The 12711-nt window shown below is 43.3% G+C and overlaps 1 protein-coding gene across 2 annotated transcripts in view; it reads left to right on the top strand.

Moving 5' to 3' along the window:
* Positions 1 to 386: 386 nt before the first annotated feature.
* BPHL (biphenyl hydrolase like) overlaps positions 387 to 12711 on the top strand; it is a 23857-nt gene continuing 11532 nt past the window's right edge. The window contains exons 1-4 of one of the 2 annotated variants that reach the window (XM_084850448.1): positions 387 to 511; positions 4369 to 4472; positions 10396 to 10562; positions 11952 to 12105. In XM_084850448.1, the coding sequence (XP_084706574.1) occupies positions 417 to 511; positions 4369 to 4472; positions 10396 to 10562; positions 11952 to 12105 (520 nt within the window). In that variant the 5' untranslated portion in view covers positions 387 to 416. Of the gene's footprint in view, positions 512 to 4203; positions 4473 to 10395; positions 10563 to 11951; positions 12106 to 12711 lie in introns of both variants that reach the window. The other variant, XM_084850449.1, reaches the window with a different exon arrangement.

The following is a 12711-nucleotide window of genomic DNA, read 5'->3' as shown; positions in this document are numbered from 1 at the left end:
ATCCTCTTTAAAGCCTACTAAGCCAGTGACCATCACCACACACCTTGCGGCAATGCCTTCCATATATTCGTCGCCATGCGCTGCGTGAAGAAAAAGAGCTTTCTTTGGTCCGTCTCGAAACAACTTCCTCTGCCACGTTCACTGATCTTGAGCTCCAGTTTTACGAGAGGAAGGGGCCAACATGTCTCCCCTCCTCAGAAAGGAGGTACTCGTTGCTGCCTGTCCCCCGCCCACCTGCCTGCACAGTTCGAGTTCGACTGCGGCACAGGCGACGGCGCGCGCGGGCAGCCCGGCCCCTTGCGACGCCATTCGGTCCCAGTGAGCTTCCCCGGGAGCAAACACTCGGCGCGGGGAGGAGCAGGCGGGACGAAGGCGGAGCCGCAATCAGGCCCAAGTAGCAGCATCAGGGAAGGGAAATGGCTCGAGCCGCAGGCCGCTTGAAGCGCTTCCTCGCGCAGCTCTCGCACTCTGCGCACTGGGCTGCGCTCCGGACACCGGCGGCATTCTGCAGGTAAATGGCGTGTTCGCACAGGGCGGCGTGGGGGCGGCTGTGAATCCCAACTGCTTCCGAGAAGGGGGGGCGGTGGCAGAAACGAGTGTGCGTGCGCACACGTGCTTGGTTGCTTAGGAGCAGGGTGGGTGGCTGCGCAAAATGTTCAAGGGTGGTGGGGAAGAAGGTGCGTGCTAGGTTAGGGGGTTGTTGGGTCGCCTGGAGGGCTCAGAGCAAGGTCTGTCTCTCAGGCTTCCGAAGGAAATGCAGGGCTTCATTTGATCAAGCTACAAGGGCCAGGACATGTTTGTTTTCCGGGGCAACATCTAGCAAGAGCTGCCATTTTTGCTTGTTTATGGCACCTTCGGCTGACTACTCCTGAATAAAGCCTTTTACAGCTAATAATAACATTAACAACAATATCATAATCTAAGGCCTCAGTATGTGCAGGATACCGTTGTGAGGAAAAGGAGCATATATTTTTTTATGAAAGAAGGAGATTAGAACATGGTGCCCCTGAGCATATGAAGAGCGCTACCCAAAGCTACAGAAAGACATGATGGGGAATGAGGACAAGAACAACAAAATCTGAATGAGGACAAAAACAACAAAAAAACAAAAAATGGGGAATGAGGACAAGAACACATCCCGTACATCTTCCTGTTCTTGCAGCTGACTAGGAGAACAAAATTCTGGATGGGCTACTAAATTCTGGCTAGGTGACAGCCTTAGCACCTAGCACAGTTATTGTAATTAAAAAACAGAAGTAGAATCCATCAACAGTTGTTTGTGGCGCTTTAAAAAAAAACCCCAAAGCTAAGGGTGTGATCCTGTGCCTGTTTGTTTGGAAGTAAGGCCCATTGAAATTGATAGGATATGTTTCCAAGAATATTTGTAGAGAGTAGTTTGCAAAATTGTTAGTCTTTAAGGTGTCACTGCCCACAAGATTCTGTTCTTGCAGCAATAGGCTAACGTACTATCCCTCTTGAATATTTTAAAAATAGACTGCAAAATCAAGGGTCATAAAACACTGTTAATAAAATGACCAAAGCCAGTTTCGTTTTACAGTGCACCGACATAAATGAAGTTTAGCCTGTATTTGAACTTGCAGTTCAAATCTGTGACATATAGTTGTCTCACCATCATTATACACAAATTGGTTTCAGCCTTTGTACACTATGCAAAAATTTGGCATTGCCCAATTATTGCCCATAATAAACCACAGCAAACCTGTGCAATTGATGGTATCCCAAAGCCGATGTAGGGACCAGTCTTTTCTGCCCTGACATAAAAACATAAGAACAGCCATGCTGGATCAGACTAAAGGTCCATCTAGTCCAGCATTCAGTTCCCACAGCGATGAACCAGCTGCCAGTGGGAACCCTTGGAGCTGTCCTGCTCCTGTTCCCCAGCAACTGTTAACAAAGGCATCCTGCCTCTGATACTGGAGGTAGCATCTAACCATCGTGACTAGTAGCCGTTGATAGCCTCATCCCCTATGAATTTATCTAATTGCCTTTCAAAGGCGGCCAGGTTGGTGGCCACCACTACATGCGAAATCCATGGTTTAGCTACGTGATGTGTGAAGCAGCATTTCTTTTTATCTGTCCTGAATCTCTACCAATCAGCTTCGTGGGCTCAGACCAATATCTATAGATTAGCTAATCAACAATCTTTTGTGCCTCGGTTAGTAATTAACTCTGCAATTACCCTGGTTTTCAGCTATATGCAGACAAAACAGCATGCATTGATTTAAGAATAGGGAGGGGGGAAATGAGCAGGGCTGTATATGCACATACTATGGTACACGCACATAAGTGCTTCCATGCAGTTGGGAACCCTGCATGTTCCAGATTCAGTATTGTACATGTGGGCTTTGTGCATAGAGCCCCTTCATTCCTTCTGTAGGGAAAGGCCACAATCCTGCCCCCCCCCCTCCAAAATTCAGTGAATGTGGATTTATTTATAAGAATAAGGCTCTCATCTCATAAAACTGTGGGAGCAGTTGAGAACTGAGCCAGCCCCTATCTGTATAGCATGGGTTCTATTGCTTGAAGAGATGTGACACTAGATCAGCCTTCCCCCAACCTGGGTCTCTCCAGATGTTTTCAACTACAACCCCAATCATCCCAGGTTATGCTGTCTGGCTTGATGGGATTTGTAGTCCAAAACATCTGGAGAGACCCAAGTTGGGGAAGGCTCCACTAGGATGTGACAGAACCTTGGGAGAGCATGATATCTCATTAGATTATTTACTTTTCTCTAAGTATAAAAATATTTAATAAGATTAGTGACATTACTTGCTAAAGAATGTGATGTAATTGCTTTTTCTGAATGTGGACTGTCAATTGATCTGTGTGGGAGAAAATCCAGATCAAATCAGGATGAGGGATTCTGTTTAGCGATACCCTAATAACACACTCCTATGTGCTATTATGTGTCTTGGATCTTTTATGTTAAAATCTAGGCAATTTACTGAATGGAAAGAATTCTATTTAATTTTCACCTAATACAAATGGAGCCCAGCTTGCCTGGTCAGATTGTTCAGGCAGCGCTGTTAGTGTGTGTGTGTGTGTGTGTGTGTGTGTGAGAGAGAGAGAGAATTAAGTGTGGTTATTCCAGTTTTATTTGCAATGTAGGAATGAAGGGAAGTTTTATGCTTCTGTACTCTGTACAACAGGAGTTAACTTGCCAAACCAACAGAATTATGCTCTGAGGTTGTTTTTATTGTAAACTATGAAACAGGGATGGGAAAGGTGCGGCCCTCCAGGCATTGTTGGACTGCAACTCCCATCATCCCTTACCATTGGCTATGCTGGCTAGGTAGAGCTAATGGGATTTGCAGTCCAACAACATCTGTAGGACCACACCTTCCCCACCCCTGCTGTGAAATGAAGGCTTTACACAACAGGTTGCCAGCCTGGTGTGTGTGTGTGTATGTGTGTGCATTGCCCTTAACATACAGGCAATAAACAGAAATTAAGCAGGTGAAGCTTCCTTCCGCAGTGGGGAGGGATTCACCAGCTGAATATTTCATGAGCTTCTTAAAAGCATAGGAACCTTGGGGCAATCAAAAGCAACTTCAGGGAGTATGGCCTCACCAAAGTAATTGACGCACCAAGTCCATTAATAGTGTATTATCTTTCCTTACAGTAACTGCTGGGATTTCCCTCTGAAGTGTGCTTAAGCCTAATTCAAATTTCTGATTACTTGGGGTTTGAGTCCAGGGTCTGAAGCTGGTTTCATCTCAGTTAGGAGGGAGCCCCAACTCACTTTTAATGGCATTTAACTTTGGTGGCTGCATTAGCTTAATCGTAGGCAGGTTGGCGAAGGGAGGGAGTAGCACTTCAGAGGAAGATGGAATCTATGATTCTGCTGCCTGCACTTGATCATGTAAGCGCAGTTAAGAGATAAACCAGCATCCCATCTCAGCATGAGAAATTGCCAGTCATCTGGGGTGACCAAGTACAAACCTTCAGAACGATAAACCAGACCTCAATTACTGAAGGGATTTAGGGTACCTTCTTAGCTCTTTTCAGCAGAGTTGCTGACTGTGGGACCTAGTTTCTGTCAATGAGATTCACAGTCCGAAATTGTACAGTGTGCATGCAGCGGAGAACCATGCACACAACCAGAGCTTTGCTTGGTGTTACTGCGATAGCAGTTTCCACTGCTGCATTTTAAACTGCAAAATTTGCTTCTCTCATTCGCAGGAAGGAACCTTGAGCTCTGTCCATTTTCCCCCTGCACTCATGTATCACTTCTGTGGATTGCAGCCGACATCTACAAATAGTAGCTGCGTGTTTTATTAAGCGGCTTCAGTTTAATAAAGCTAAAATGTTGAATGTTTCTTGGGGTGTGGGGAATATTTCTTCTAGCACTGCAATAACCTCAGCTAAAGTTGAAGTGAATGATGTCTACCTGCACTATCAGCAAACAGGAGATGGAAACCATGTCGTCCTGCTACTTCCTGGCATGTTAGGTTTGGATCTGTTGTCTTACTATTGGTATTTTCATGAATCAGAATACACACAAGAATGGGGTGTACTCATATGGTTGCCAGAAGTCAAAGACATGTGGCTACAGTGTAAAGCAGGGGTAGGGAGCATGTGGCCCTCCAAATATATGCTTCTGGTTGGTATTCAAGGTTTTGGTGATGACATTTAAAGCCCTAAGTGGCTTGGGACCTCGATATTTGAGGGAGCGCCTCTCCCTATATATGCCTGCCCGAGAACTGAGAGTTGTTGGAGGGGCCCTCTTCTGCATCCCACCAGTACAAGGCATACACTATGGTGGAACATGGGAGAGAGCCTTCTCTGCTGTGGCACTCCGGTTGTGGAATGCCCTCCCCTTGGAGGCCTAATTGGCGCTGACATTGGTCTCGTTTCAGCACCAAGTAAAAACATGGATTTTTACCAAAGCCTTTGAGGGCTAAATGCATTCCCTAGTACATTGGGGTTGTTTTTTTTTTTACAGTTTTATTGTTTTAGATTTTAACTGGTATTAGTTTGTTTAATGGTTTAATATGTTGTTAGGTGTTCAAATTATTTATTGCTTTATATTGTTTAAATTGATTTAATCTGTACACTACCCTGAGATCTTAATGAGATAGGGTGGGATAGAAAATAAACAAACAAACAAATAAATAAATAAATGTTTGTTTGTTTATTTATTTTGTTGGACTGTAACTCTCACCATAGCCAATGGTGAAGGATGATGGGAGTTGTAACCCAGTAACATCTGGAGGGCCACGCATACCCCATCCCTGTTCTAAAGTAATTGTGTAGGGAACTGAGCGTAAAGTCTATTTTCTTCTGGATTGTTAATGGATTTTTACGTGTTTTATTTGCTGATTTCCTTAGGCTGAAGACAGATGGTAGTTCTTAAGAAAGCAAAAAGGGATCTGACATGGTCTCTACGCCATTCCTTACTATGGTGTAGAGATGTTTTTCTTCTGTTGCCCCTGGTCAAACAGGTTTTTTAAAGGATATAAACCCCTGCAAAACTTGTTTACCAGAGGTGAAAGCAGTGGTCCTTAATTCTAAATCAACTGTCTGGGAAAAAACAAAACTACTGCCTGTCTCCAGCCTTATTTCTACATATCGCACCAGTTGGCCTTTCTCAGCGATGAGGTTTAAATACGTACTTTGTGTATTGCAGACCCATTTTACTAATACGCAGTGATTTCACGAAGTGTTCAGAAATGAACCCTGACATGATAGGCGCCTCCTTTCCACTTGCTTAGGGCAACATTTTAGGAGAGCAGCAAGCAGCACATTCTCCGCTGCTTGCACATCAGAAGTACTAACGTTAGTATTGAGATTCCGCATCTTGTACTGTCCCGTACACCAAGAGAAATGTGTTCACAGGATCAGTCTGGAATAAGTTGCGTTCAGTGCAGTTGACTCCTGTTACATGAACAAGAGTTTTGATTTTGATTAATTGTTTCATTATTTATATTCCACCCTTCTTCCAGGAGGAGCAGGATGACCTACAGGAGAGGTTAGCCCATTTTTCTCCCTCATAACAACCCCTTGAGGCAGGTTAGACTGAGCAATAGTTACTGGCTCAAGGCCACCCTGTGAGCTTTATGGTTGGTCAGAGATTTGAACTCAGGTCTCTTTGGCTCAAGGCTATCATTCTAACTACTTTACTACGCTTCTGTAAGGAGCGTACATCAGGGGTGGACAAACTTCAGGCTTCCAGGATTTACCCTGTTTATTTACTAGAGCCTTGACGTCCACCAGCTGGAGTCAGTTGCAAAATATTGGCTCAGGGCAGACATACACCAAGTAGAATTAAAGAACAGGGTACCTCAGAGCACATGGCTCAGACCAAGAATTTGTTTTCAGTATGAGAACTGAGCTCACAGTCCTTTCACACAAAAAATCGACTTCTGGCAGTTCTGGGGTTGGATCCAGACTTAAGCTGGATCAACTGTGCTGGAGAAGTGGATTTCCCCACCCCTTCCTTCCCAAGCCAGCCCCTCCAGCTCTCTGGAAATGCTATGCAGAGAGTTAGGAGACTCTGCTGAATGGGGTGAGCTGTGGGGGAGGGAGGGGGAATCCCCAGAAATCAGGTGGAGGGACCTTCATCTGAAGAAAGGTCCATTCCTCTTGAGGAAGGCAGATCCTGGATCCAACCCATTGTTCCATCCCAAGCTTTCTTCATTTTAGCACCCTCATTTAGCTGGGAAAGATCACGTTGCTGTTGTTAAAGCTGGGAGTCAGAAACCCTTGCTAATCTACTTCAAATCACGCAGAGATCTACTACTGGAACTCAATACACTGGAGTGTCTGGACAGCCTGGACAATTTCATTAGATTATGAGCTTCTCTACACCAGCCTAAAACCCCGCGTTTAAAACAGGGCTTTCTGCTTCCGTTTTAAATGCAGGATCACGACGGGCTCCCTTTACACGCGCTTCCTTCCCCTCCCCTCCTTTTCCCCTTTATTCAAGTCTTCGATATGTTTCATTACACAGTTGCTAGATGGCGCTGTGGTCTAGCTCCTCTTATTGCAGGTTTTCCTCTTTTCAAGGAGGGAGCTCAAGTGGAACACAGGTGGGATAATTTGATAGTTCATTATCTTCGATCTTTTAAAAATTGCAGTAAAGGTCATTTAGCGTGGGAGATGCCCTGAAGGTTGATGATGTCATCTAAAGGACTGGCAAACTTTCGTAAGGAACCACTCTCAATAGCAAGATAAAGCGCTGTGTGAAGAAGCCTTACATTTCATTTCATATCACCCAGTAGCCAAAGCTCTTGGGGCGGTTCACAAAAATTACAATCCCAAAATAATAAAAGTATAATATACAATCTTTAACATACAAAATTTAAGAACAATTTAAAGCAGCTAAAAAAACCAGTTACAGTAAGATATCAGGACAACTGGCGTACCAATGGCAGTAACTGCTGTCAGGGTTGCTTTGGATGTGTATTTTATTGTTGTTCAGTCGTTAAGTCGTGTCCGACTCTTCATGACCCCATGGACCATAGCATGTCAGGCCTTCCTGTCCTCCGCTATCTCCCGGGGCATGCACTGTGTATTTACCAGCACCTTTTTGTATATGTAGAGTAGATTTTCCCAACCTGGTACCTGTCAGATGTTTTAGACTACAGCTCCCATCTGCCCCAGTCAGCATGACTAATGCTCAGACGACAGGCATTGTAATCCCAAACATGTGGAGGGCAACAGATTGGGGAAGGCTGGTGTAGAGCTTCCCACTATTTTTGTACATGCATATCTAAAGCACACTTTTCCAGTCATTTTTAGCAGGTGCTGTCCCACTCGCTTCCATGTCCGGTAGTGTTCTGTGTGTGTTTGGCATAGAGCAAAGCCACTAGATCAAAAACAGTTATGAGTACTGCAGATATTAAGAATTCAGCATCACCAGCAGCATTTAGGTTGCAATGCTTTTCATGCTTAGTTGAAGTCACCCCTATAGAACAGAACGAGACTTATTTCTAACTCAACATGATTGGACTACATATTTTGTATTATTTAGCCCCTCAACATTACAAGATAAAGTAGAAGATAAAGGGATGGGCAGATAGTAGATTTGGGATCTCCGGGTGATTTGCAGTGGATCAACAAGGGTTTCTGACTCTCAATGGTTTAACAAAAGCAACAAGAAAAAGGCTTTTTGTCCTTAAATTGGTTTTTGAAACAAGGAAAGGGGGGGGGGGAGTCCAGAAATGGATTTGTATGTCAAAGGACAGTTCAGTTTTGGACCTGAAACCAAATTCCTGGGCTGAGCGTGGGCTCAAAGATACCCTGGTCCTCAAAACTATGTGTGCAGAAGCCCTTTGGCTTCTGGTTAACAGATCTCAAGGTAAAAAACAACGGCAACAACACCACACAGACAAAGTAGATCCACCAAGCCTGAAGTCTGCCCACTTCTGCATTATGATAATTCAAAATTAGCATCGCATCCAAATGGAGATGTTCAGCATCTTGAACTTTAAAAAAAAATCAGGACGCAGATATAGAAAGTGACATGAAACCGTGAATAGTTTAATCTTGTGACTGTCTCCTGCTAAACCACTGGGACTTAAACACTGACCAGTCCATGCCATAACTGTTTAATTGGACAATTGACCAGTGTCAGCAGGTATTCAATCCTAATGTTATTGTTTAAAGTAATCTGTGGTCTTAAAGCAGGGAATTAACAAATAGTCTGTTACACAGTGAGACTTACTACTGAGTAGGCATATATAGGATTACGCTGTAAATTTTCTTGTGGCTAACTTCAAAACATCAGTTCTTCCAAAGTTCTGTAATTTTGGTGCTGTGTTTTTTTTTTTTAAGCTCTGCTAAATCTGTTAAATAACAAGATAAAATTGCCTTCAAACATTTCTGTCCGTTTGTATAGCCTATTTTTCCATTCGTTAAAGCATATTTAACTCTAGCTGAATAATTCATAAACACAGAGTTCAAATATGACCTATTTTATGGTACTGTGTATTTTGAACATAATACCCTTCTTTAAAATGAAAAAAGGCTCCCAAATCCAGGCCAAACTCTTTATATTAAAAGCCTAAAATGTTGCTTTGCCTTATTCACACTTGCACATCCCTTTAGCAAACCACTAAAGGTCCTGTTTATGTTTGGTGATCATAATGTTAATTCCCTGTTAGAATAGTGTAATAATCATTAAAAAGACTGACTTTTAAGTCCCTTATATAAATTATCTTTTAAGGAATGTGTGTGTGACCAACCACAACAGTTACAATGACCGTGGTGCATTGGAGAGCATTTCCTTGGTCAAAGGCATTCACGTACCACTGATCATAAGGAATCATGCATGTATATAACCATTGGGATTAATTACAAATAGCCCATTATTGTTAACTCCCTGATGTTTGTTTTCCATCTACCAAGGAACCTCTGTGATGGAGACAGATCTGGGTAACAACTGGGTTTTATATTTTGAAAAATGAGGGATCAACCACTGTGTATGTATCTTTATCCCAGCAGTCCTAGTGCAGCCTAAACATCATAGCATCTAGGAGAGCCTAATTTGAATTACTGCTACCTCCTCCCACATTCCATCTTAAGACTGTGGGCTTCTTCACATGGAGCTTTTATCTTGCTATTGAGATTGCTTACTCATGGAAGTTTGTTGGTCCTTTAGATGACATCATCAACCTCCAGGGCGTCTCCTGCACTAAATTACCTTTATTCCGTTTTTTAAAAGACTGGAGATAATGAGCTATCAAATTACCACGCTTGAGTTCCCTCTATGAAAAGAGGAAAAGCAGCAAGAAGAGATGCTAGACCATAGCGCCATCTAGTGGCTGTATAATGAAACATATGGAAGACTCAGATAAGGGGGGAAAGGAGGGGGGGAAGGAAGTGTGCGTAAAGGGAGACCATCATGATGCTGCATTTAAAACTGAAGCAGAAAGGCCCATTTTAAATACGGGATTTTAGGGTGATATAGATATGCTCTGCGACTCAAGACAGGTTCTGTGGCTTCAGCATCAGCCAATCTTTTTCCTCCCCCCTCCCCTTTGTTTGCCATTTACCATCTAGCCCAGCACCATTCCCAACCTGCTGCCTCTAGATGTTTTGCGCTGCAACTGCCAGGGTTCCTGACCATTGGCCAAGCTGATAGGGGTTGATGGGAGTTGAAGTCAAAACATCTGGAGGACAACAGATTGGGGAAGGCTGATCTAGCCTGCTGAAGAGTTCTGGAAAACGTGACAGCTTGCACACTGTTTTGTAACATTTTGATTGGCCTAATGAAGGGATCGGCCTGATATGGTCTCTGGAAGGGAGTGTCTGTAGCCACTGGTTGCCCAACATTGTGTCAAGCTCATAACTCCTTCAGCAGAGAAGGGAAGTTGCAAGGATGGTTATTTAGTAGTACCCATGAGGAAAAAATTGCACTCACTTTTTTAGGGAGTGGCCAGACGGATTTTGGACCACAGCTGAAGTCTTTGAACAAGCAGCACTTCACAGTCGTAGCCTGGGATCCCCGAGGATATGGGAAGTCTATCCCGCCAGATCGAGATTTTCCTCCAGATTTTTTTGAAAGAGATGCAAGAGATGCTGTCGACCTGATGCAGGTAAATCCGTTCTACTGTTAGGAATTGGTCCTTTGAAACACTGTTCTGAGAAGCGGTCATCCTTTCTTCTTCTTGGGGGTTTTAGGCATCAGCTGTGGGAATAAACAAGCAAGCAACCCTTCTTTTTTAAGCCACAGATTTTGCGCCTTAGAAACTTTATGAGAACGAGGAATTGTGAATGTCCAGTAGCAGGATATTTCTATAGCATTTTCTAGTTTTTGCTTGAGCAACTGATTCTATTGAAACAGTATTTAATTTTTAATTTCAAATAACATTTTTAATAAAACCTATTGACAAATAAAAAGGAGTGTATGGCTAGTGCATGATTAAACAGAGGACTACTGCCCCTTCATATGTACGTTGGGGAAGGAGATGATGGAACAAAGGCCCAAAGGCAGATGCAGTAAAGGTTGCTAAACTTTCTCCCCACCTCCCAGAAGCCTGTCTCATCCAGGCTTACTTCTGGCATTAGAGTGCAGCGAGGAGTACAAGTTCTGGAAAAACAGATTGTGCAGGGCATCCATGGGCAGATGCCCCAGCAACCACTTTGGAATTTCATTCCTACTTTACATGTGAGTGTGGCAGACCCACATTTAAAACATGGTTCTGCTGCCATTCCATGTAGTTTGGATGTCCGAAGTTGGTTTAGAGCTAAAGACCACAGCTAGTCACAATTTCTTTTTCTTTTTTTGTTTTTAGTCTTAAAACCCAGCAGCACAATTCATCCCTCTTTCCCTTCCACATTAGGCTTGGTCAATGCTTGAAACACAAGGCCTTTCTGTGTTTTGCATCAAACGATCCATCATGGGGGTAGGTAAAGCAATGCTCTCCAGATGTTTTTGGACTAGCACTCCCATCGGCCCCAGACAGCATGGCCAATAGTCAGGGGTTGTGGGAGTTCTCGTTCAAAATACCTGGAGGTCCCTGGACCGCCTACCCCAGACAAGTCCAAGAATGCTCCTCAAGGCAGCATGTATAAGCTGCTGCTCTCACTTGGGGCACAGTTGAGCATGAGAACATGCCAGCAGTGGGGGATGGATCATGCCTCTACTCTGTAGCCGCCCTGAGTGCCAGTTTTTGGTAGGAAGGCAGGGTACAAATTAAAAAAAAAATTGTAGTTTTATAAATGTTTTAGATATTGGGTAAGCTCTGGAGGTAGGAAGCCGCCTACCATTCTGGCAAGTTGGCAGGATCTAGCAAGCCTCTTGTACCACAGGGCCACATGTGTAGATGAAATTCAGTGGACACAGTGTAGCCACACTTTGGCACTTTTAGTTCACCTTGATTTCAGTGAGAGAGTGTTGCTTTTGAAGAAACATCTGTCTTCCTGTAAAGCGATTCAGTGGTGAAAACCAATTATTTCCATTCTGTTTCCTGGTACTAAACAAGGCACTGAAGTTTAAGAAGTTTTCTTTGCTGGGGTGGAGTGATGGTGGAATAACAGCACTCATTGCTGCAGCAAAATATCCAAATCTTATCCATAAAATGGTGGTTTGGGGAGCCAATCCCAGTGTTACAGAGGAGGATGTAAAACTTTACAATGGTAAGTTGAGTGCAATCTCGTCTGATATCGGAAGCTAAGCAGGGTCAGCCCTGGTTAGTACTTGGATGGGAGACCGCCTGGGAATCAGGCTTCCTGCACTGAGCAGGGGGGTTGGGCTGTATGGGCTTGTAGGCCCGTTTCAACCCTACAATTCTATGGTTCTATGGTATCAGAAGAATGAAGAAAGGGTATGTCAAAGCCCTTCTTGGTTTTCTTATCTAAACAACCTTAAATATTTCAAAAAACAAAGTAATGTGGACTAAGAGCTCACCCTTTAGTCATATTCCATAAAACAAGTTTACAATGGGAAAGGATGCTAGGACACTAGATATAAAAATTAATGCTCCAAAATACCATAATTATCATATACTATGATAATATATAATGGTATAATAACATAATATTAGAATGAATACAATTTTTTCTACTGTACTCATAATTATATATGAAGAGTAGAATATGATTTCAGTGAAACATGAATTATCCACATTGCTTTTTGCTTGGATTGCCTACTATACTTGATGTTTTTCATCAACTAGTTAAGTAGAGATCAGGAAACTCGTGATTTCTGATTTTGCTCCAGATGTAAAACTTGAGAGTTGACTA

Source organism: Heloderma suspectum, chromosome 4 (genome assembly GCF_057233095.1).
Source record: "Heloderma suspectum isolate Gila_16-S chromosome 4, 16-S_ref, whole genome shotgun sequence".
NCBI lineage: Eukaryota > Metazoa > Chordata > Lepidosauria > Squamata > Helodermatidae > Heloderma > Heloderma suspectum.
This window is presented reverse-complemented; position numbering and strand designations above follow the sequence as displayed.